The sequence below is a fragment of the Carassius gibelio genome, chromosome B24 (assembly GCF_023724105.1).
Source record: "Carassius gibelio isolate Cgi1373 ecotype wild population from Czech Republic chromosome B24, carGib1.2-hapl.c, whole genome shotgun sequence".
NCBI classification, from domain to species: domain Eukaryota; kingdom Metazoa; phylum Chordata; class Actinopteri; order Cypriniformes; family Cyprinidae; genus Carassius; species Carassius gibelio.
In genome coordinates this window covers 10,863,712-10,888,743 of record NC_068419.1, presented here as the reverse complement: position 1 = coordinate 10,888,743, position 25,032 = coordinate 10,863,712, and the positions used below count along the sequence as shown (strand labels likewise).

The 25,032-nt window shown below is 36.2% G+C and overlaps 2 protein-coding genes across 4 annotated transcripts in view; both read right to left on the bottom strand.

Moving 5' to 3' along the window:
* Positions 1–27: 27 nt before the first annotated feature.
* slc22a13b (solute carrier family 22 member 13b) lies at positions 28–5,710 on the bottom strand. Its single transcript, XM_052595724.1, has 10 exons — positions 5,053–5,710; positions 4,163–4,266; positions 3,836–3,990; positions 3,498–3,666; positions 3,232–3,352; positions 2,583–2,677; positions 2,108–2,322; positions 753–861; positions 448–657; positions 28–321 (listed from the first exon to the last, which is right to left on the bottom strand). The coding sequence occupies exons 1-10, from the start codon at positions 5,425–5,427 to the stop codon at positions 246–248; spliced, it is 1,629 nt and encodes a 542-aa protein (XP_052451684.1). The 5' UTR covers positions 5,428–5,710; the 3' UTR covers positions 28–245.
* A 583-nt stretch (positions 5,711–6,293) lies between these two features.
* Positions 6,294–25,032, bottom strand: part of LOC128013033 (serine/threonine-protein kinase OSR1-like) — a 46,157-nt gene continuing 27,418 nt past the window's right edge. For all 3 annotated transcript variants that reach the window (XM_052595726.1, XM_052595725.1, XM_052595727.1), the window contains exons 4-18: positions 23,759–23,900; positions 15,769–15,824; positions 15,278–15,387; positions 14,866–14,967; positions 14,605–14,738; positions 14,313–14,361; positions 13,460–13,525; positions 12,623–12,745; positions 10,733–10,768; positions 10,381–10,503; positions 10,216–10,274; positions 10,064–10,116; positions 9,204–9,272; positions 8,234–8,298; positions 6,294–8,146 (exon numbers count right to left, since the gene is read on the bottom strand). In XM_052595726.1, coding sequence (XP_052451686.1) covers positions 8,072–8,146; positions 8,234–8,298; positions 9,204–9,272; positions 10,064–10,116; positions 10,216–10,274; positions 10,381–10,503; positions 10,733–10,768; positions 12,623–12,745; positions 13,460–13,525; positions 14,313–14,361; positions 14,605–14,738; positions 14,866–14,967; positions 15,278–15,387; positions 15,769–15,824; positions 23,759–23,900 — 1,262 coding nt within the window. In that variant the 3' untranslated portion in view covers positions 6,294–8,071. The remainder of the gene's footprint in view (positions 8,147–8,233; positions 8,299–9,203; positions 9,273–10,063; positions 10,117–10,215; positions 10,275–10,380; positions 10,504–10,732; positions 10,769–12,622; positions 12,746–13,459; positions 13,526–14,312; positions 14,362–14,604; positions 14,739–14,865; positions 14,968–15,277; positions 15,388–15,768; positions 15,825–23,758; positions 23,901–25,032) is intronic.

The window sequence follows — 25,032 nt, the reverse complement described above, 5'->3', positions numbered from 1 at the left end:
AAAAGAACCAAAGAAAAACTTTACACGTTTTCAATCATAAATAAAACAGATTTGTACTATTTTTCAAATGGAAATAATAAAAAAGTACAAATTCTTTAATCAAATCTTTACAAACATGACACTCGCAAACTGAGAAGTAAACAGTCATACCTGTACCTCTGTTTGTCTTATTTTCCTCATTCACACATATGAATAAAAATCGATAGCATAAACTTCTACTACATTTTTTAATAGCAGTATAAATCTCATAATTTTGTGCTCCGGCGAGTCATTTCCTGCTCCTGATTCAGTCCGCTTTCAATACTGGCTTTCTCTGATACCCTGCAAATGCAAAATTAAGAAAAACGAGATTTATTTCTGAAATAAATGTGGTGCATCAAAAGTTTCTATTTAGAATTGCAAGAGTTCCATTCATAGTCACACTAATATAAAGAAGTATAAACGCACATGTTGTCATTAACGGGGACATCAGTGTGGTCCTGTAGCTCAGTGTTTAGTGTCTCTGGGAGCAGGAAAGTCAGCGCTCCTCCAACGAAAGGAAGAGAGCCGTATATGACCATTGGAATAGCAGGATGATACACGTCTAACAAGCCAATCAGAGGAGCCAGAATACCAGCTACACGCGCACACATGGAGTTCAGTCCCACTCCGTTTTGTCTATAGTTGAGTTATAAAAACAAGAGCTTATTTAAAATCCATAATTAAAGATATTGGTGTTCATACAGGTTCAGTACAACTACTGTATACAGTACCTCACAACCGTTGGGTAGAGCTCAGCAGTGTACACATACACTATGGTGAAAGAGGCAGCGAGGGAGAACTTCCCAATCACTGCGATCACAGTCACAATCACAGGATACCCTTGAAAAAAAGCAGATGAACATTTAAGCTGACAGTGTCGACACAATTCCTAAAAATTGTTCGGATTTGATGAATTTTTTGCAAATTGTTAGTAAATGACACGCGCCTGATTATTGGCTGTGGTAATTTGTGCTGCTCTTGGGAGATTGTGTTGGTCATTGTGGAGATGATAGCTGCGCTTGTATTCTTTAATTCACATGCAATGTCAGCAGATCACAACTTTCCACTCCCATCGGTGTTCTCGCGCTAAATCTGGCCCAAAGTGTATGATTCATACAGATTGTACTAATTCACATGAAATTTGGTCATACGGTATGAAACAAGCACAATACTTCAAAAGTCTTATGAGATCAGCTTGGTTTTTCTATACCATTGACATTTCACCGTCTGAAAATGTTCAAATACTGTTCGTCTTCGTTTGTTTTTAACGGCATAAATTAAAACCTAACATACTTATTTTGTGAACAACCTGTCCTCCAACCAATACGCTCGTATAGGTCATTTGTCCAAATCCCTGAAATACGACCCATCAGAGCGTATACTACAATTGCGCCCCTATCGGCAAAAGGTCGTTTACATATTAATGTTTTGTTTTCTTTTATTTGCACTATGATTTGCGTTTCGTGTAGCTCAGTTGGTAGATTCTTGCGTTATACCTTGTTATGTAATCATGCTATCATGGGTTCGATCCCAGGGAACGGACGTGCACGAAAATGTATATGCCCAATAAATCATGATTTCTGTGAGGGTTAGGTTTAGGGGTGGGGTTAGGTGTGGTCATTCAAACGAATAAGCCACCTAGTAAAATATGTAGGAAATACTGTGAGATCGGTATAAAAAGCCCACATGCTGCATTTAAATAAAGTGCGTTTTGATTGGTAATGACGTTATATGCATTTCATGACGACAGATGCAACGCGATATATAGGACAGGCTCTTTGTGAAATGTTTTGGTTGAAAAGTTGCGTTATACCATACCGTCAGAACATAGTAAACATATTCTATAGAGTTTTAGGTGAGGTTTATGTGTGCAAATACTTTTTATGGCTATTGTATGCAAAATGCTAATTCTAAATAAATAAGTAGCGTTTATTTAAACATATTAGATGTCGCAAAACAAACAGTAAAGTGTTTTCTTTACTGGTTTGTTTTTTCTTTTCATACATTTTGAAAGCAATTTTCTAGTGAATGGGACAAAAACCTTCCTTCTTCTGTAATTCTAAAAGAAGATTCTGAAGGTCCTCACCTGCTGGTATAATAGGAATAGCCAGGCAGGCGGTTCCTCCGAGGAGCAGCACTGCACTCTGGCAGATCCTCCTTCCGAAGCGCTGGATGAGAGGAAAGCAGGACAGCCGGGCGGGAAACTCTGCAATGCCAAAGATGAGTTGAGTCAGGTAAATGTCCAGGCCGAAGTTCCCCACGTTCAAGCTGACACCATAGTAAACCAGGCTCGTCACAAACCTACCATGACATAAATAAACACATGATAAGACTCTCATCGCGTTTTAAAATCAGATTAGAAAAGATTTTGCATTCTTCCAGAATCAGTGATTATGCTTTATTGTTAACATTTTATGCGGTTGCATTTAACATATTATACAGTATTTAATATAAAAAACCCACAAACAAACTCCTGAATAATAAACTTGGATAAAGCATCAAAGTTATGGCACCTTATCACATTTTGGATGATAGAAATGAGAAATGCTAGGATAACTCACCACATATAGCACATGATGAGAGCTCTCTTTCTTAGGTAAGCCACTCGAAACAGGTCTAGCATGCTGCCTGTTTTAGCTGTGTTCTCCGCTTCCATCTGATAAGGCATCCTTTCATGTTAATTGATCATTTTTTATAAATTACTTTTGATTCATGGATATATTTTAGAATGAATTAGTGAATTTGAGCTTTTACAGTTTTTCAGTTAAAAAGGACAAAATGCAAAAAAACAAAAAACAAAGAATACTTATCACTCTAAAAACATGGCTACAGATTTGAAACAAGTTAGCATTACTGTACTGTACATCACTTGCTCACCAATGGATGCTCTGAAAGTGAATGGGTGCCGTCAGAATGAGAGTAAATAAAGACACCATAATAATTCACAAGTAATCTACACAACTCCAGTCCATCAATGAAAGTCTTACAAAGTTCGTAAGTTTGTAAGACAAAATCCACCAAGAAGTTTTTAACTTCAAATTGCTGCTTTCAGCTTAAATTTGAGATTCTGATGGCACCCATTCACAGCAGAGGATCCGTTGGTGAGTAAGTGATAAGAAAGTTTTTTTAGCAGATTTTCATTTTTTGGTAAGCAATGCCTTTAATTCTTCTCTTAGACCAAATAAAGCTTGGCAAAGAGAAAAAGGTCACCTTGTCGAGCAGATTTTCGGGAACCTTTCTGCCATTAATTCGGGCAGCTTTCAATATCTCTTTCTTGGCCTTGTCTTGCTTGCCCTGAGTCAGAAGCCATCGGGCAGATTCAGGGAGAATCCTGCCAAATACACAGACAATTATTAGAAAAGTTAAAAACTAAATAAAAGCAATAAAATAAAGTGACAAATGTATTTCTGTATGTCAAGTGACCATAAACTGACATCAGAGAACCATGAACATCACTGGTACAGAATAACTCTCACCAGTAATAGATGAAGAAAAGCCCAACTGGTGCTGACAGAACCAGCTGTAAAATCCTCCAGTTTCGGATCCCAAAGGCCACACCAGACAGCAACATCAGACCAATGGCATAACAGCAGTGGGACAATATGGTAAAAAGGGCCCGTTTGGCTGAACCACACCACTCAGTACCTAAAACCCATTTGAGATACCATGAAATTCATCATGTTCATCAAGTTTTCATAGTGATTTTTTATTGTTACAAGGAATTTGTTGAAAGCATAACTAAAACATAACTATAGCATATCTAAGCAAAATTTCTGACTTTTTAAATGTACTGGCATTAGGAGTCACGTGTTACCCAAAACAAATGTGTTGATAGAGATCCCTGATATTGTGGTGCCGACCACAAAGCGGAGAACTATGTAGACAAAGATGTTGGGAGAAAATGCTACTGCCACCCCGAACAGGAACTGCAGGAACAAGGAAAGCAGCGTGACAAACCGCCGGCCATACCTGTGGCAAGAAAACATGTTCACCATCACAGTTACTAAACCATTAAAAACAGCCCTTGATGGGTCTTAAAAACAAACTGAATAATCTGAAAGATTTGTTTTTGGAAAAACTCCAAAACATAGTATGTAAAATATAATTCTCATGTTGATCAGTGATTGTACTTTACACATACTTGTCTGCCATTGGCCCAAACAATAGAGCTCCAACAAGAAGACCAGCCATGTAGACAGACTGAGATGCCTCATTATAAATCTTATTTTCACACACCAGGTCAAACTATGAGACGACAGGAAAGGGAAACATGATAAAAGACAACAAATTATGTAAATTCTATTCATATTAACTTTCAATAATACACATTATACAAAGGGTAGGTTTTTCAAAGTCAATTTCTGTAAAAACTTGTCACTTGACATTCAACTTTTTAAAATTTCAGTGATTATTGTCAAGGAAAAAAAGCACACAATGACAAACCACTATCATGATGATAACCGTTATGCTCAAGGCCTATATAGAATTTGGTTTCATGCGAACAATGTGATGAACGTAGATGAAAACAAACTTATTTGCGTTACGAGAAGTCAAAATTCGGTTCCCCGGTAAATTAGGTACGTTAGCCTATTTTAGCAGGTATTTTAGAAGGTTCAAAAATAGCGTTTGTGTCAAAAGCTCTTTCGAAACGTGTTCTTAATCACAAAATTTAGATTACAAGTTGGTAAAACTCGCGAATAAAAAATGTATTTGCCTGGCGAAACATGCTAGGCTACTTTGTCGCTGTCTAGCTATTATAAATAAAAACCAGAAATTACTGAAATAGCTAGAAATTGTTACTTCGCTAATTTATTTTAAAGTCTTTTTTTTTTTTTGAAAGCCAAATATTGTTTAACTTTTAATAATATGAAATCAACACATTTACATCAAGCGTGGGTATCATACTGTAATAAATATATTAGTATTTAAATGATTTATTTGAAAAGTCATAGCTTTATAATAATAATAATAAACTCTCATAACCATATGATAGACTGCGTTATTTTAAAAAGTTGACCTAACTTACGTTACCTCAGTTATAAGAGTGCTGCTGCCTTCTGGTGCCTTGTAAACCCATCCATCAGTACATGAGATCGTTGTGTTTATTCCATAAGCTTCAATAACATCAAGCTCAAGATCAACAGGTGTGAACATCTTACAGCTTTCATACTGTCCTTCAGTGTCCAGAGGGATGGTGAGGTTCAGCTGCTTCTCCTCCGTCAGGTTGGGAGCCCGCTGTAGAATCCAGCTGCTGTTGCAGTTGTGAGGGAAGGTGATGGCGGTGAAGACCTGACCGAACATGTGGAAAGCTGTGAAGATGTTGGGGAGACATACCGCCACCAGCAAGCGCTTCTGAAACGCCCCAAACTCGCCGACAGACGACAGAACCTGCGCGAAGTCGATCATGATGACCACTGGGCGACCATCAGCGGCGGCTCGCGCTTAAAACACCTGCGCCGCGCTTCACCTTTGAAGAGTCAAATTAATCTTTAAACGTGTCACAAGTTCAGCATATCTACAGCGCTCTTATCTGCTAAAGCACTGTTTTCCCCCCCACAGCGATAAGGACACCCAGAAGATTTTAAATTAATAGCAATAAAATAATATCCTATGCAAAAGAAGGTATTTAATAGTAGATTAATAGACTGGTTCTAGTGGTTGAAATGCACTGAGAGGAATTCCAGCAGTGTGTTGTGTGTGTGTTTGTGTGTGAGGGACTTTGGATCATGAGGCTAATGCATTTGGGGCCTTTCTGCCAGCTAAGGCGGTCTTATCATCGTGGTAATATGTAAACTGTTGTGATATGATTGTGAGTTCGAGCACAATATTTAGACAACGTTGTATATGTGTCGCTAAGTGGTGAGATGATTGTGACAAGAAGAGGGCAGGCTAAATATATATATATTTTTTTTAACAAATATGAATTTAAAGTTACAGCTCTCACATTATTTAGGCACCCTGAGGTCCTTCCAAATCATACACATATACATATATAATATTATATATATATATATATATATATATATATATATAATCTTCTGTTGAACAAAAGAAGACATGAAGATTGCCTGTAACCCAACAGATGCTGGTACCCTAACCATCGACTTCCATATTTTCCTTCGGGTAATATATATACTGGAACCAAAAAGGAGGCATATTAGTCACCTTTATATACATTCTTTATTGATTTTTAAAGCATTTAAAAACATGCCTTAAAATCCAACACAAGCTAAAGAAAATTAAGTGAGAATATAAAGAAAAATATGCTGATATTGATGTTTTTGCTTTCAATTTGTATTTATTGCTTACGGTAAACTGAATGTGAATAAATATACGAGTGTCACAGCAAAGGGTCTGAATACTTAGGACCATGTGATATTTCAGTTTTTCTTTTTTAATAAATCTGCAAAAAATGTAAACAATTCTTTGTTTTTCTGTCAATATGGGGTGCTGTGTGTACATTAATGAGGAAATTTTTTTTAACTTAAATGATTTTCGCAAATTGCTGCAATATAACAAAGATTGAAACATTTTACGGGGTCTGAATACTTTCCGTACCCACTGTATTTAATATAATTATATATAAAATATTAAATGTCAGCAAGGGCAAAGGGGATTAATATAATAATAATACTAGAAATCAAGTGAAACATTGCTTAAAAATAATTAAGTTGATAAGATTATTCCAGGCTGTTTTTGCACAAAGATAGTGATGGGTTTAAAAGAGATATCTTGGGTGAAATAAACAACCTCTCAAACTTCAGCAGTTCAGAACAGATCTGCTGGAAACACCGGGCAGATTTATGCAACACAAGACCCCATTGTGATTCTAGGCACGCTCATTGACAAAAAGAAAAACCAACACTCACAATGTGTCTTTTGTAGCGGACACCACCTCCCATCACCTTATTTATGAAGAACACAAAGGCCATGAGTGAAACATCCCATATAAAATCAAACCAATGGCAAATTACATTATGTACATGCTTAACTGAGTTCATCCACAACACAAATACACATGAAGAGTTCAATTCCAGAGCAGGAAAAGGCCAAACACCAAAGTTTCACCAGGTACCTCAGAGACTTACAGAGAGACTTACAAAAATAAAAAGTCATAGATGATGTCAAAAAAATTAAAACCAAAATTCACAAATGGAAGCCAAATCTAAAAAAGGAGATATGTGTGATGCATAAATGTGCAGAAACATTAAGACAATAACTTTTAGAGCAGCAACGGATAGTAACATTTGCAAATGTGCCAAGTTGAGAGCAAAAAAAAAAAAGAGAGGAAAGCAGTAAAACTGCCTTCAGGAGTGTTCAAATGACACTGAATAAATCATTTCATCTTATTCAGCTAATCTGCAGAATCTGAAATATGAGAATTTTTCTGTTTGTATTGATATTAGTCAGCGTACAATGAAGAAATCAAGCTCTTGAGTATAACAGCAGAGAAAAGTAAAATTTGTACAACAACCAGAAGTGGAAATATCAAAACCAGATCCCGTAAATGTTCATTAAGCTGGTTTAAACTGAAGTAAATAATGCAAACTGTGTAACAAAACATGATTAGTTGCTTCTCTCCAAAACAATAGAAATTACAGGTTAAAAAATAAAGCTAGAATTATAGCTAAACCTATTTGCTTCCTCTATAAACTCCATGCTTCTTTGAGTTTGACTTAATATAACATTGAAGGCATTTTTGCAGTGTTCTTTTTTAGGTTGTCAGATTGCGCAAAACTAGGAAAAACATTAAATAAAATTATTAAAAGAATATTAAGGTTATATCTGGTTTTAATGATTGCATCCTAAATCATCAACTTTATTTTAATATATTCCTACAAATTCTGCTCATTCTCATGTTCGTGCAACTCTTCTGTTGGGCTGTTTGAAATCCTATGGGCTGGCGCTATGGAATCTTTCTCTTTGGCAACAGTGGTTTCTTTAGGGCAATTGAAAGAGGAAAAAAATACATCAATGTGTCATTCGGTCGGTAGTGTTGGTTTGCTTTCACATTTGTAGGCAAGTCAGGCTTCCTGCACAGAGCCAAAGTTTAGCTAATGTTGAGCTGAGCAAATCCCAAGAGTTTGACATCATCAGGAATCTCTGAGCCCTCAACGCCAGAGGCCTGAAAAACACCACGCACGACCTGTTACTGCAAAACACCAGGGAGGACTAGCACACAGGGGCTTTAACCAAAACAGAAGTCACTCACCAGTCTAAATGTGACATTTTTATTGGAATGAGGCTCTTCGACTATCTTCTGCAAATTAGCAGCCACTGAAATGACACAAAACAGAGGTATTATAGTTAACAATTATCTTAACATATTGCACATCAATTTAACTTTCAGTAGAAATCCTTATAGGCTTATATATAGCAATTATATATAATTACTGTAATTCTTTAGATATGAAGTAAAATCTGTAATATTTTGAAATATTGAATTTTAAATAACTATTTTCTATTTTATTCTTAATATATAATTTATTTTGGTGATGCAAAACAACTTTATTATTTTTTTAATTCAGCAGCCATTACTAGAAATCTAATGTGTGATTTGGTTTTTTAGAAACATTTGCTCATCATTTATGTTGTTTTTTTTTTTACTGTGATGCTTTTATTTTAGAATCAACATTCTTCGATGAAAAGAAGTTAAACAAATAGCATTTAGTTTAAAAATAATCTTTTGTAAGATTATAAAATGCCAGAATTATCCCTTTTGATCAATTTAATGCATTCTTGTTCAATAAGTCTTACCGTATTTTCCGGACTATAAGTCACACTTTTTTTCATAGTTTGGCTGGTCCTGCGACTTATAGTCAGGTGCGACTTATTTATCAAAATTAATTTGACTTGAACCAACAGAAATGAACTAAGAGACATGAACCAAGAGAAAACATTACCATCTACAGCATAGAGAGGGCGCTCTATGCTGCTCAGTGCTCCTGTAGCCTACACTGAAAACATAGAGCGCCCTCTCGCGGCTGTAGATGGTAATGTTTTCTCTTGGTTCTAAATAAATGCGACTTATAGTCCAGTGCGACTTATACATGTTTTTTTTTCTCATCATGACGTATTTTTGGACTGATGTGACTTATACTCAGGTGCGACGTCCGAAAAATACGGTAATTTCTTACCTATAACTAAAATCACTAAAACTGAAACAAAACAAAAAATCTTACCTATAACTAAATCTCTCCCATCTACCAAGCCAGCCGATACCAGCTCCTGAGAAACCCCATCTGCTGTGTCTACAGAAAAAGAAAATGTGCGTGATGCATGGACTCGCTTAGACCAACTTTAAGACTTAAAGTCTGGTAAATTATAACCTCCTGCTCATTGAACTGACAAGCTTGTAGATCTTTCAGAACATAACTGATCAGCTGCACACAACATGCTAACATACTGGAGTTAGTACAGAGAGCAGAATGAGGACGTGTTCGGGCAGAAGAGCATTCTCAGGCACTACATCAGGCCATCAGAAATCTCCCCTGAAGCCAGCTAAATGCATATGACACTAAATGTTTTATTTTGGGAGTCTTGAAAATCCACAACACGGCTCTGACAAAATGCAGATGCTGGAGGGCAGAGAGCTGAGATTAAGAGGAACTGACGATAAACTGATTTCTTAAAGGAAAACACATTGGACAACAGAACTGCCCAAGTGTGTAAATCGACGGATAGAGATGTTCACCGCCTTTGACAAATGTGACAACTTTCTAAAGACTAATGAACACTTAAGGGATACTCCACCCAAAAAAGTGGCACTGATTCATCAAGCGTGGTCGTTTGGATTACACCAGAGTTCATTTCGCATGTTCTGTCAAGCGTCATCTTTGAGGGACCTATTCACTGCCAGAATGTAATTCTTTTTCTAAAAATCTGTGTTCCAAAGACTAAAAAAAGTACTAGGACTGAGGGTGAGTACAGTATGATGACAGTATTGTAATTTTAGGGTGGAGTATTCCTTTAAGAGTGTATTGTGTGGACTTTTTATTGATCGATTTATTGTTGACTATTAGCCACATCTTTACACTCTTACCTCTGCCAGGCATGAACTCAAATCGTATGTCATTCAGTTCCTTTTTTAAGTTTCTATAGGACAGAAGGAGAAATGTAAGTCATCTGCTGCTCGTGGCAACTATGGATCAACATCAATTAATGAATCAAAACCAAAAACCAAATACACCTTACCTTAACCTTAATACTAAACTGATGGGGGATGGTGAGGCATTGCCTCCAGAAACCGGGGCCTATGGAAGGAAGCAGAGGATCAGACTCTCTGTACAGACTGAGGTGACGTCATAATTTCATGCTTGATACAGCAGCTTTGATTGGAACAGTGTGGAATTGCTGTACCTGTGCAGGGTTCGCAGCCGGGGTCGGGGTTGTACTTGGGCCAGTGTGTTGAGGGTTGGCCGGGCCCTGGCCAGCAGCTTGAGGTAGTTCAGGCTGGAGGTGACTGCTGAAAGGCTGGAATATCTACAAATACATGCACACACACAAAAACGTTTATAAATTGCATTGTGAATACATACAAACTGTGAAATATAATCTCAAATCAATCTCTGTCAAATACAGCAGGTCTATGTATCTCATGCATGCAAGAAAAAAAGCATCATATTATAAATACACTGTAGTACATACAGCAGGAATCATAAGAATAGTTCATTAGAATGGTAATTGGAAAGATTCCTCATGGTTTACAAACCTCTGTGTTCTGGAGTCCTTCTTTTACTCTCGGTGACTGTGTGAGAGAGATAAAAGGTCAAAGGTCAAACTCAAGTCTCTTGTTATAATATATAATGGTGTGGGTTACTGTAATTCAGCTTTGGTTCTGAACACACTGTAGTGAGGAATGAAGCAGGGAGTTAAGGTCCTTCATGAGCTTTTTATTTTACACTTGTGCTATGATGTTAAGCATTCACAGTTTTAGTAAAATATCCTTCAAGAACTGAAGGACTACTGGAACTGTTTTAAAGAGATAGTTCGCCCAAAAATGAAAATTACCTCATGATTTATGCAGCCTCAAGCCGTGCTAGGTGTATATGATTTTCTTCTTTTAGACAAATACATTCAGAGTTATATTAAAAATGCCCTGGCTCTTCCAAGCTTTATAATGGCAGTGAATAGCTGTTGAGATTTTGAAGCCCAAAAAAGTGCAGCCATCCATCATGAAAAGTGCTCCATACAGCTTTGGGAGGGCTATAGAGGCCTTCTGAAGCGAACTGATGTTCATATACACATTGATTCACTTCAGGAGGCCTTTATCAACCTCCCAGAGTCACATGGAACACTTTTTATGATGGATGGATGCACTTTTTTGGGCTTCAAAATCTCAATCCATATTCACTGCCATTATAAAGCTTGGAAGAGGCAGGAAATTTCTTAATATAACTCTGACTGTATTCGTCTGAAAGAAGACAGAGAATGGCTTGCGGTTATCATGGGGTAATTTTCATTTTTAGGTGAACTATCCCTTTAAGATATGCAACCAAATTACACAACATCTGCCTAGAACATATTCAGTCCAATAGTATGAACTACATACATCCAATGTGTTCCACAAGCCTTAACCAAACAGACACAATTAAACACCGCCTTCTAGCCTGAGGTGTGTTCAGACTTGCAATACTACTTCACATGTTAAAGGTCAGTAAGATGTTTTTAATCAGCAAGGATAGAAGAGATATAAAGTGATTTTAATACTGGAATACAAAGATCATAGTGACCAGAAGTGACCTTATTACATGTTAGTGCCTAAACCAAGATAAGTCTCATTATGAGGAAGCTTTTAAACAGAATCTGGATGGTTATCAGAGAGCACTGATTTGATCAGTATATCAAAGTTATAAATAAAAGCACAATACAGATGGCATCCAGGAAGCACACAATCTGTCTCTCTGTTCTTCCTAGCAAGAATAGTTTAGTTACACTGTTTTTGCTTTACCACAGTTTAGTCATTGAGATTAGAAGTATGTGGTCAAGTTTAAGGTAAGCCATGTAAGTAGGTAATTCTGTAGCACGTATAAGCTACAGGATATTGAGCAGAGGTTATCATATTAAGCGATCTAAATGATTTTATACTGTACATGATTATTTCTTGCATAGATCTGCAGAGAAACAGATTAATCACAGACAGGTGAAGGTTCAACGTTCATCCTTCACCAACCTGAACTCTAGTATCTTTATTGTTTTAGTCTTTGAAGCGGGATAACAATATACTGTCTAAACAAATTTTCTGTCTCATTATCTAGCACTTCCAGTTCCTGCATGCCCTAATGTTGTGTTTGACGGAGTGTGCTTCCTTGTTAAGGTGGGCCATCTGTATCAGCGGGAAAACTGAACAACCCTGGGTGGGGGCAGCTCAAGAGGATGAGAGAAACGGACTTGTCGCCTTGTCGACTTGGACTGCTGCTCCTTTAGCGGCAAACACAAAACACAGTTGCCAGGGATGAGAGGTGCCATAACAGCCAACAGCATCACAAACACCACACACAAACAACCGCTGCTGGAGCTCTCAAAATGACGTGTTCAGTAGGATCTGAAATTATGCTTGTGTGTGTGTGTGTCTGTGTGTGTGTGTGTGTGTGTGTGTTACCCGCAAGGCAGCAACAGCAGCTTTGCCCTCCTCGCTCTCCTCATCCAGTTCATCATCGCTCCATTCCCATTCTCCATCTTCTGTTTTATGGAGTCTCCCACTGGAGCCAGGAACTCGCCGAACCTACACACAAATATATACACATACAGTACATTATACAAATATGTGTGTACACACACACACACACACACACACACACATACATACATATATATATATATATATATATATATATATATATATAAACGTTACTTGTATGTAATTAATTAATATTTATATTTATTATAATATTTTTCTGTTCATCCATCATGCAGAATAAAAAAAAATCAAAATAATCATTGAGTTAATCAAAATAAGTCAAAACAAGAAAATTTGAAAATTATTTATTTACTTTTTTTTCCCAAACTGATTTGGAGTACACTTAAAATTATGTAGGATTTACTTTTAAAACAATTTAATTTATAAATTGCTAGTAAATTTCACAAAAGAAATAATAAAAATAAATCAACATTTAATTCAATGAGAAAATGTTGAAGTAGAAAGACTGCAAAAGTATTTTCTTGTAAAAAAAATAAATAAATACTTAATTTGTTTTATTACATATTTACATTTTTTTTAATATAGTTGATTCTTTAATGTTCCTGAATTTTTATGTACCAGATTTTAAACTGGCTAAAATAAATAAATATGGGAACAAGTATAAGAAGCATATAATAATACTATATAAACATCTAACAATAAAGGTCATAAAACTGGGATTAACTCAAAAAAATTATTAAAACATCATAAAACAATAGAAATAATACCTAATACAATATTATACAACATTTTCCTCACCTTTCTCGCTCTCTCTGTAATTGTAGGTGCTCTCTGTAATAATTTCTCCTGCAGAAATTCATTATTCTGCCAAACAAAGCAGAACAGAAAGATTAATATTTTTCTGAATTATGGTAATAACCACAATTTCACCTCAAATTCATCTCCTACTGGGCAATGATTAAAGACTGTTGACAGGGAACTCCATTCGCAAATATTTAACAGCAAAACAGTAGTTTTTTTTTTTACCTATTTTTATTACAATTTATTTTATTATATATTTTATTTATTATACTATATTTTGAAAGACACGTTGTTATGTACTAATAGAAGTCTGACTCCTATAAAAAAAACAACTTTTTCAAACACCTGGAAAGTAGTCAGTGAGTTTGTTATATAAGGTTCTTACTGTTACATTTGAAGGACAAGCAGTTTTTAATACTAGGCTTGTTTGGGAGAGGGAACTTTCTAACTCTATATGTGAGCAAAAATGGGTTAATATTTGTATGTCAAATTCATTTCGGTATGTAACTGTGCCAAGGTGATACAATTAAAAATTGTATCTGTGTAACATGAAATTTAAGTTTGCATTCACTGTTCTTTTCAAGCTACACCCCTGCATTTAGATTCCGATATAGTGTGAATGGATTCAGAAGACATGGACTTCTTTTTTTAAGTTGCATTGTCCTGTTTTGAGTATAATAGTAGCAATTGTAATTTTTTGTAATATAAAAACATTTAAACATAATAAACGCATACAGATTTGCAAAAAAACAACAACAACAACATTAAGGTGAATAGGTGAGTACTGAGTAACATGGACCAATCAAATAAAACAAAATAAAATAAAAAGTCCTGGAAGTAAGACTCTTACCTTGGCTTTCTGGAAGAATTTATGTTTTAGGAGTTCTAATGATGTTGGCCTATAAAGCAAACACTATTGAAATACAATTGCTGTAAATTTGTTTCTTCAGGCAATATCAGCTATAACAGTCATAAAAAAAAAACCTAAACAAAATTGTGACAATATTTCACAATATTACCGTTTTACTGAATTCTCATGCAGCTCTGATGAGCATGAGAAAGAGAGACATTAAAAAACACCGAACCCAAACTTGTGCTTTTCACACATGACCCAACGAGATCACTGCGGCTCTACTCCGCACCTTTTCTCTGGGTCCTTCTGCAAACACAACGAGATCATTTTCCTCAAGGATTTCCCATATTTCTTCAACATCTCTTTATCTGTGATTCCGGTCTCAAGGCAAGGCGGATCATTCTGCAGGGTCAACATCAACACCTGCAAACACAAACACACACAACATGCAATAAAACATGTTTCTCAGGAGAGGGATGCATGAGTGTCTTAAAACAGCTGGGAGATTCAATAGAGTGCATATGGACTGTATCTCCTGCTCTTTCCTCACCTTCATAGGAGGGTATTTGTGGTAAGGAGCGGCGCCTGTGGCCAGCTCGATGGCTGTGATCCCAAAACTCCAGATGTCTGCTTTGAAGTCGTAACCTTTCACCTGCACACAAACAGTCACAGATCTGTTTAACAAGAGAGATGCATCCATATGCCAGCAGTTACAGGCAATTTCACACCACACTGAAGTCTTTAGACTTTAAAAGGGCAAAATAAGTGCTTTAATTGTCCATGTGATTCAGTGCACATACAGTGAGATGAAAATGCTTCTATTTGGAATTTTTCCAATTTAATACCATGTGATCTCAGGACCTTTGGCCCACTGTATCTTCTTCACTGGAATCAGGATTTGTGTGCATTTGTTCATTTGTATGACTTTAAATGAGTCCTGGTTGTTGGGTGGGAATCCTTACCTGCTCCATCACTTCTGGAGCCATCCAACATGGCGTTCCCACAAACGTCTTCCGCACTTTATTTCGAGTCATGTCACCACCAGTGGCTAAGAAGGCACTTACACCGAAATCTAAAGATTAAAAAAATATGTACGCTGAAAATTCAGCTTTGCGTCACAGGAATAAATTAAATTTATAATGCATTTAGATAGAAAACAGTTATTTTAAATTGTACAAATATTTTACAATATTACTGTCTGTAATTTATTTTTATTCAAATAAATGGGGCCTCGGTGAGCATAAGAACCGTCTTTCAAAATATTTAAAAAACTTAAATTTTAAACAAAATAAGACAAATAATTAACTGAAAAAAGCACTCTCTTCAGCCAGAAATATATCAAATTCTCTCTTTAAATATCACAGCAGTATGTGCCTTTTGCATTGTCTGGACTATAATGGGTATATTTCACTGTTAGGCAGAAAGTGCGTGCAGTTAAAGAGAAAGTTGGTACCTGCGATTTGCACTGATCCGTCCTCCCCCAGCAGGATGTTTCCAGCTTTGAGATCCCTGCGGACAAACACAGGGAGTCTGTCTTTAGACACACAAACAGCTGTGCAAGAATACAGATGTAGATCACTCAAAACGGCGTCTGTACTGACAATGTAACCCAAAAAAGTGTTTAATTAATGCACCACTAATGCAGCAAAAAGAACAGGAGTAACATTTTTACACAGGGTTCCTTATCACTAGACAAAAACATTTTCATGTGACAGTAGCATGAATATGATAAATGAAGCATAGTAAAGAGCCACTGACGGAGGATTCAATCAGAACGAAGTCATGTTTTATTATACTATAGGCATACAGCTTTGTGTATAGAAAGTGTACTAAAATGAAATTATTTTCAATTGCAATAAAAAAATATTCAAAATTCACCAGAAATGGTGTGCATTATTCTATATTAACTTAAAAGCGATATCACCCTCTCAATAATGTATTCAGAACCGTGGTGTGAAATGATATTAAAGAGTAAAGATGCCGCTGGAACCAATAAGAATATATTCAACATGATTAAATTCAGCTCACATTAATAGGCAGTTGACTTTAATATATTATTTGCATCATTTATTAAATGAATTACAAGACAAATCCTGTGACTAGAGCCTTTTACAATTTAAGAGTAATTCTTCATGCATTATATTTGACAGTCCAGCTGGGGGCAGCAGAGATTTGAAGTATATTGAAGCCGCTGACCGACAGTAAAGTACATTCACTTTTGAACCTAATGAGAAGACTTTGCTTCTTTTATCATAACAGTCACATTCTCTTGCCATGACGCAATCCAATTATGTGCTTCAGGGATGCAAAACCATAATTGCAACCTTTTTGCAGTATAAAGACACACACACACACACACACACACACACACACAGACCAACATATTCTGAGAGGCACCAGTTATTGACTCCTGCTGGGCAAATCTAAACACACTAACACATGTCCACTCCAAACTCAAGCACTTTTGGAGGCGTTCCTGAAGTGTAGCAGATGTTTGGAGACGATTAGAGTGGTTGGTAACATATTGCTTGCATATTTTTTTTAACACAGAGTACGGAGAGGAGAGAACACACCTGATTTGAAAAACTAGATATAAATATTCAAGAAGAAGATGCAGAGGGATGCACATGTGATTGATCTGTGTGTGAACACAGAACAAAGAAGACTTCATATTCATATAGACTTTACGTCGCAGAGGTTGAACAGATTGTTAGATGAAACCGCCTTCATTTATTTTCTGTGTGTGTATGTAAATGTGTATGTGTATATATATATACATATATGTACATATATACATACATGCTCATCAATGCTGAAATTTTTTGAACAAAAATACAGGAAAAACATTTATATCATGAAATATTATTATGGTATAAAATAAATGTTTTTCTATTTTAATATAAATTCAAATCAAATTTAATCCTGTGATCAAAGCTGAATTTTCAGCATCATTACTCCAGTCTTCAGTGACACATGATCCTTCAGAAATCATTCTAATATGCTGATTTATTATGAGTGCTGGAAACTGTTGTGCTGCTTAATATATTTTTTTTTGGAATCAGTGAAGCTTTTTTTTTTTTTTTTTTTTTTTAGGATTCTTTGATGAATAAAAAGTTAAAAAGATGAAATGTTCCTGAATTAGGCCCAGAGAGGGCTTCTGTTACCGAGTCAATGTTCCTGACCAGAGTCCGGTGCAGGCTACAGCCTTTGTCCAGAATCCAGTACAGGTCCTAGCCTTTGACCACCATCCAAAGCTCGCCCCGGGGTCTTCCGCATGGCCTCCCGAAGGGTCAGCGCCACCATAACCTCCCAAACGGCCAGACCCTATTCACCTGTCAGTTACCTGCCACAGCTCCTGGACGCCCACCCTCACAGCCTGGTTAGTCTCTTTTTGGCATGAGGGGATGTCCTGTCACAACTTCACCACCCTAGTCACCAGCTCAGTCACCCTACCACATTAAGGACTCAATTTTGCAGCATTAAATCCCAAGAATCGATTAGTCTAGCCTGTTGAAGGGCACCTACCATCAAATAAATAGCAATAAGCATTGTACGTTGGTACTTTCAATATGTAACAAAGTCTCTGATTTCAAAATTTGTCCATTGTATTGCAGTATTTAAACAATAAAATCCCGTTTCTGTGCTTTTGAATGTGACAGGCCGCTGTAGCGCCTCAGTTCAACAGATGCAGCAGTGCATAGCGTTCATCTCTTTCACATTAATACCAGTTTCAGCACAAAATAAACATGATTGAACAACCAAAGGTAAGTTAAAGAAAGAGTACAACTTCACAATCTGTATCCTGTCTCGTGTAATCGCTAAAAAAGCCATGCAATTATTTCAATATTTACAAGCGGCTTGTAAACAATGTCAAGTAACATCACATTTACCTCAGAAAACACTTGTTAAACTCATTAGTCAGATAGAAAAATAAAATGTAGAGTTTAGAACTGCAGTATTTTGCTAAATATATGCACCATAACATATTCATTATAATTTTTACTGTTCTTCAATGTTGAATTTATGTTTGAATAAATCCATCAAGGTTTTATGACAAGCACCATTTAATTGTTATATATATATATATATATATATATATATATATATATATATATATATATATATATATATATATATATATATATATATATATATATATATATATATATATATATATATATATATTTATTTATTTATTAAACGAATTGTGAAATTGTGGATATTACCATAATTTAGAAAAATAATAATCTTTCTGTTCTGCTTTGTTTGGCAGAATAATGAATTTCTGCAGGAGAAATTATTACAGAGAGCACCTACAAAAAAAGTATAAATATTATGTAATTGTAACTTTTTTATTTAAAAAACATAAGTGTAATTTTAGCAGTTGTACATCAAATCACTCAATTTTAACCTTCAATATTGTATTAATGTAGTGCCAACCGACTGTCATGCATATTTTACGGCATTTTTTTCTTGAGTAAATTTGGCATGTACTGCTCCTGATGTGTATCCAAAATAATCTATATTGAATGAGTTTGTGAAGGAGGGAAAATTTGTGAATCATGAAATTTGTCTCAAAACCCAGCCCTAGTGTGTGTTGTGTGTGTGTATTTGTCTATATATTTGTCTCTCTCTCTCTCTCTCTCTCTCTCTCTCTATATATATATATATATATATAATTAGGGCTGTCATCGTTAACGTGTTAATGGATTCGATTAATTTTACAATCATTAACGCGTTAAAATAATTTAGCACAGTTATCTCAAAATTACTGAAGTACAATTTCTATTATAACCCTTTAACACAATTTTGCTTCTCTGCTTGCAAAGATAATTTTAAGCCACTAAACTCTGGGAAAGTTTACAGTCCAATGATCCAGGAAGCAAATGCGTTCAAACAATCCATCCAAAACAGTGCTAATATAAAAAAACCAGGCCGATTACATTAGAGATGGCAGAGCTCTATCATAGTGATTGTCTCTGAAGAGTGTGAGCCGTACAGACTGAACGGATTGTCAACATCCCACCGCTGTATGGCCAAATGAAACGCAAATACTTTTCTCAACTGGATAACCAGTCTCGCTAGTAACGTTTTGATGGATAAAGACTGCAATCAAGGTAAATACATACAGTAAGCATGCATGAATCGGTTATATCTAATAATGCAAGTGCTCTTGACGCACTGATCACACATTGTATTTATACACAGACATTTCCGTACATTCACGTTGTTTCCACACACAATTATGATAATGAATGGATCTGTCTACAGCAGTAGCTATATGCAGTCAGCAGGTGTTTTTTTTTGGCATCTCCAAGTGGTGCTTTTCGGTATCACAGCTTGACGTTTCAATTGACTTTTAATTACACTCCACAGATCCTACCCTAATCAGGTATTCAAAAACTTTCCAGAATGCAACTCCACCACCATATCAAACCCAGAGGGAACTTGGCAAACTGAAGAATGTCCGAACTAAAACGTAACGGTTTCCTGAGATCTTAGCGATACAGATCACATACAGCACGAGCAATGATGTCACCCCCTGTGGGAGCCATGACGGCACGTTCTGGTTTCCCCAGCTGACACCCATAACAAAGAGAGTCTCAATGTGAAGACAGACCCAAAGAGTCCATTTGAGTCCAATCACACCAGAGCAGAGCATTGACAAACAGACTGTTCTTAAACTGGGGCCAGGGTGAAAGAGAGTTATTTTTATGCCCATCTGCTGGACTTAACAGGATGATAAAATAAAGAATTTTGCTGCTTCACTCCTTTTTGAAAACTGACTTCATGCCAGTGTCTAACTGCATCCTCGAGCGATGTGGGGGATAAAGTCTGACTACCTCCTTGCTGCACATGCAACAAAAACCTCTTCGCTTTTCTCTCATTGGATTCAGATTACAGGCCTGACACATGCTTAAAGTCTAAAGACTTTGTGGCTAAACCTACCCACCCATACCTACCCTTACCCTAAAGTTACCCTTAAAACAATGCTAATATATTTTTACTAGCAAAATCTGATAGGTAGCATGTTTCATAAGTACACCGACACTCCATATATACACAGAGTACACAGTTTGCACAGGAAATTGTTCTATATTAAAAGAAACATATACCTATACATAAACAAAAATATAAACATTAACGTGTGTATATATATATATATTAGGGGTGTAACGGTTCACAAAATTCACGGTTCGGTTCGATACGATACACTGATGTCACGGTTCGGTTCGGTTCGGTTCGGTTCGATACGTTTTAGATACAGCAAAATGTAAAAACATCTCAACTTTTCAGAATGCCGCAAGCGCACCGCGGGTCATGTGACAAGAACCAACCAATCAGCTTCATCCTTTCCCGTAACAACGTTGAGAGCTCAGCCAAGATGAAGGAACAGCTGATCATAGTTGTATATGGATTGCAATTTTGAAATAAATTCAGTAGCAGAGCTACTGCAAGCGATTTTTAGAGCTGCAAATCCATTTATCCTTCGCTGAAATTTCCGCGTCTCATGGAGAGAGCACGTCATTGTTGCTTAGCAAAGACAGACGCCTCAGGAGAAAGACGCGCTTAGCGTTTTCCATGCGTTTTTAGGCACGATATGTGAACGGCCCCTAAGGCGCTCGCTCACTCAGCACGCGCTGAAGGCTCGTTGCAAAATGTCTAATGCATTTAACAGACCAGAAATATAAGATCCTAAAATAACCAACAGGTCTGGTGTTTGGGTTGGATTCCCTGTAAGCTATAGTGTCTAAATGCTGCAGGGATAGTTTGCTGCGTGCATGTTTCTCCTTTTTTTCGTCTTTTCCCAGATAGTACTGACGCATATATCCCAGATATTCCCGCTGGTTTTTTTTTTTTTTTTTTTGTAATCCCGCTGGTGTACCCTGTCATGTTGCAGATGCGACATACCGTTGTTTATTTATCCACCACTCTCTTGCCATCACCATTATAGCTTAAAGGGAATCCAAAGTGCACCCAAACACCAGACCTGTTGGTTATTGGAGGATCTTCTCATTTCTAGTCTGTTAAACGCATTGGCTATTTTGCAACGAGCCTTCAGCGCGTACTGAGTGAGCGAGCGCCTGCTGAGTAGCCTAACATAAACATATAAGATGGTGTTTTTTTCTTCTTCGGGAGTGTCAGGGGCGTTGCCTGTTACGTTGTTTGGGTTATTGGGCTACCTTGTTGAACGCATATCATTATATTTCTTTCTCTCTCTTTTTTTTTTTTTCAAATATAATTAATTACTCCAACGAACCGTTCGGTATACATAATGCGTACCGCGTACCGAACCGAAAGCGTCGTACCGAACGGTTCAATACGAATACGCGTATCGTTACACCCCTAATATATATATATATATATATATATATATATATATATATATATACACATACATACATACATACATACATACATACACACACACATATATATATAAAAAAAAAATTTTATGGTGAACACAGCAGGCAAAGCACACTTAAATGAATAAGTTAGTGAAATAATATTTTTCAGACATTTTTGAGACATATATTTTTTACTTTACAAATAAACGCAGCCTTTCTGAGCAGAAGAGACTTAGTTTCAAACATTAGAAAATAATAGGTCCCACTGAACACTGTGTGTGAACGCTATAATAAATGTATTAATAGAGCTGTTGTAATTATTAATTATCTTATTATATTTTATTTTAGTGAACAACAGTGAAATTACAATAACAACATTTATTAATGATGATGGAGTGCTTGCTTTCTCTCAGCTTTTATTTTGGCAGAAACCTCAATACTTCTTTTTGTTGACAAGAGCAGATTTATAAATGATTCTCATAATGAATTTGGGAAGACGTTTGTTGCAAATATCACATTGTCAAATTTGTTTGTGTAGTAGATAATTCTTTCTCATACAGTTTTAAATGGTTCCATACTGCCGTCATCTTTGCTGCTATTTGACTGCGTCACGTCATTATTCTGTCTTTTTGCTTAAACTTACGGTGCATCTCTAAACCTCAACATTGGACAAAAATCAGGCTACATGATAAAACTCAGTCCATCTTCCAAAAACTGTCTGAAAGAAAATAGCAAGTACCTTTTTTTCAGACATCTCAAAATAACACTCAAAAGCTTCTAATAAGTCAAAAATTACCTCCCGTCAAACTGGCGGCGCAGCAGAAGCAAAAAGACAAGGTCTCCTTCATTGAGATTCAGAGTCAATCTTGCAAGTCATGGGTACTTAACCAGACTAAAAGCCTGTGAATTATTTACACTGTCTGCTTTAACAGGCCTGTGCATTTGTAGAGGCAACAAGGGATATGAAAAAAGCAATTAATATAAAAAGGGAGAGACAGATGATTTAAATTAACCATCAGTGAGTCATCACCGCTAAGACAGTATTGACGTCTGAAGATGAATGTCTCTGATAAACTAGCAAAGGAATCTTTGATGAGCTTAGTAAAAGACTGCCAATGAAACGGCTGTATATGCTCAGCCTGCATCAACTGAGATCTGTATGATTTCAAGATTTAGTGATAAAAGACTGAAGGGTACGAATAAGACTGGGACGGCTCCCTCAGTTTTTCCGTGGATTTCCATTTGGAAACTTAAGCAGATGTTGATTCTGAACAGAATTCATTAATTCCATCATTCATCGCCTAAGATTAAGCTGATTAAATGGAGTCTCAGTCCACAGGCATCCGACAAACCTCCTTTGTGTTGAAACCGGTCCAGTCTTGTTTTTTCTGTAGCACGCTAAAGATATATTTTTATACTGTACAACACCAAGTCTGTAGAGCACCATAAATTATAATAAAAGTGGTCCATATAAACTTGTGCTCTACATTACAAAACTTCTGAATCATATGGTGTTATTTGCACGAAAAACAGGCCAAAAGTCTATCCCAAATATTTGGACTAATTAAGAACCAGATTTATAATAGTGGGTTCATCTTGTCGAGTCAAAGTCGAGTCCAAGACCTTAACCAGTCGAGTTTGAATGGGAGATGTTTTTTATGTCTTGATATTTTAATTTTATGTTGTTAGTTTTTTGATTCAACTGTCCAAAATGTCTGTGTCAAGTTCGAGTACATATCTAACCGAACGTACATATCCATCCAAGTTTATTCATAATAAGTCCAAGAGTCCAAATTCCTCCGCTCTGCCAGAATGGTCCAATTTATAAATAAATCATTCTTTCAAGCCAGTTCTTTTCAACAAATAAGTTGATTTGGTTCACAAATTGGACTGAATGTTTCATTCATTCATATTTAGTTATTTTGTCATCGCTGGAGTTTCAAAGATGTGGTCACTATTAAAAAGCAAGCTGTGTGAATCTTCTTCTAAATTCTCCTTTTGTGTTGAACAGAATACAGCATATGGTTTAGAACATCAAGCAGATAATGACATTTTTAAGTCAAGTGTTCCAAAACTTTTCCAAAAGTGTATTACCTGTGGATCTGTCCATTTTTGTGAAGGTACTCAAGACCCTGAAGGACCTCTTTCAGCACAGTAGCTATACTGGGTTCATCCAGTACACCGTTCTTGTGTTCCCCTTTTGAAATGATGTGCTTTATAACATCCAACACAGAGCCTGCAACAAAGACACACAGAGAGATGTAAGTAGACAACGTTATACCCTCAGTAAGTGCAAACACTAGAAGAGCATCTGTGAAGGTCACGTGCTACATTCTAGGGCGTTCTGTAGCTGTAAGTTTTTTCAAGAAGGTAAGACACAAATTTCATGATCTACAAAAATTGGCTCTGACTGCTTCCCAAGAATGTTTGTTGTCTTTAAAAACATTTTTTTGTGTTGTTTATATATACACACACACACACACACACACACACACACGTAAATTTTATTATTTGACAATATTATTTTAACCCTAAGGAACAGAAATTTGGACACCAAAGAAACATACAGTTGGAAAACAATCTGTTGATCTTTATTTTTCCCATGACATTTAATTAAGGCATATTCAAGAGTCCATAAGGAGAATGTTCCATCAGCAACTTTATTAACCAGTTAAGACAGATTTTTTTTTTTTCTTGGAAAATGGCCAAAACCTCCCGCAAACTGAAAAAAATGCTCCTGAAGGAGGTAAACAGCAAAACCAAAAACTGCTGGTCTTGTCTCCATTTTTCAGAGAACGCTGTGAAAAGCCTGATTTCAGACATTGGTAAGACAAAGATAGTCTATTCATGCAACCGCTCTAGAGTTGTAATTAGTGGCCGACGGATATTGGTTTTTTTGACAGCCGATGCCAATATCTTGGAATGCAGGGGGGTGATAGCCGATATAAAGCCAATATAATTTTTAAAAAATTTTAATACATTTTTAAGAAATTTGAAATCATTTGACAGTGGATAAAAAAACAAATCTGTAAAATAAACATAATTATACTTTAGATGACAAAGTATTTTGCACAAATTATATTTAATAAAAATATAATTTGGAAGTATACACTGTAACCAGCAGGGCACTCAGTATTCTGGGAAGTTTGTGTGCATTTGAAATCATATTTTTCTAATAAAACCAGGGTAGCACTCATTTTACATACAGCACACAGTGAAAATGACATGAATATAACAGTGGGCAAATTCATCAGGCACAGCATAATTAGAAATCACGAGTTTGAAGTTTAAAGCATTCAATTGGCATGGACCGACTGTCACACAGAGAACATGTGTGGATAAAAAATGCACACTTCACAAAATTTCAC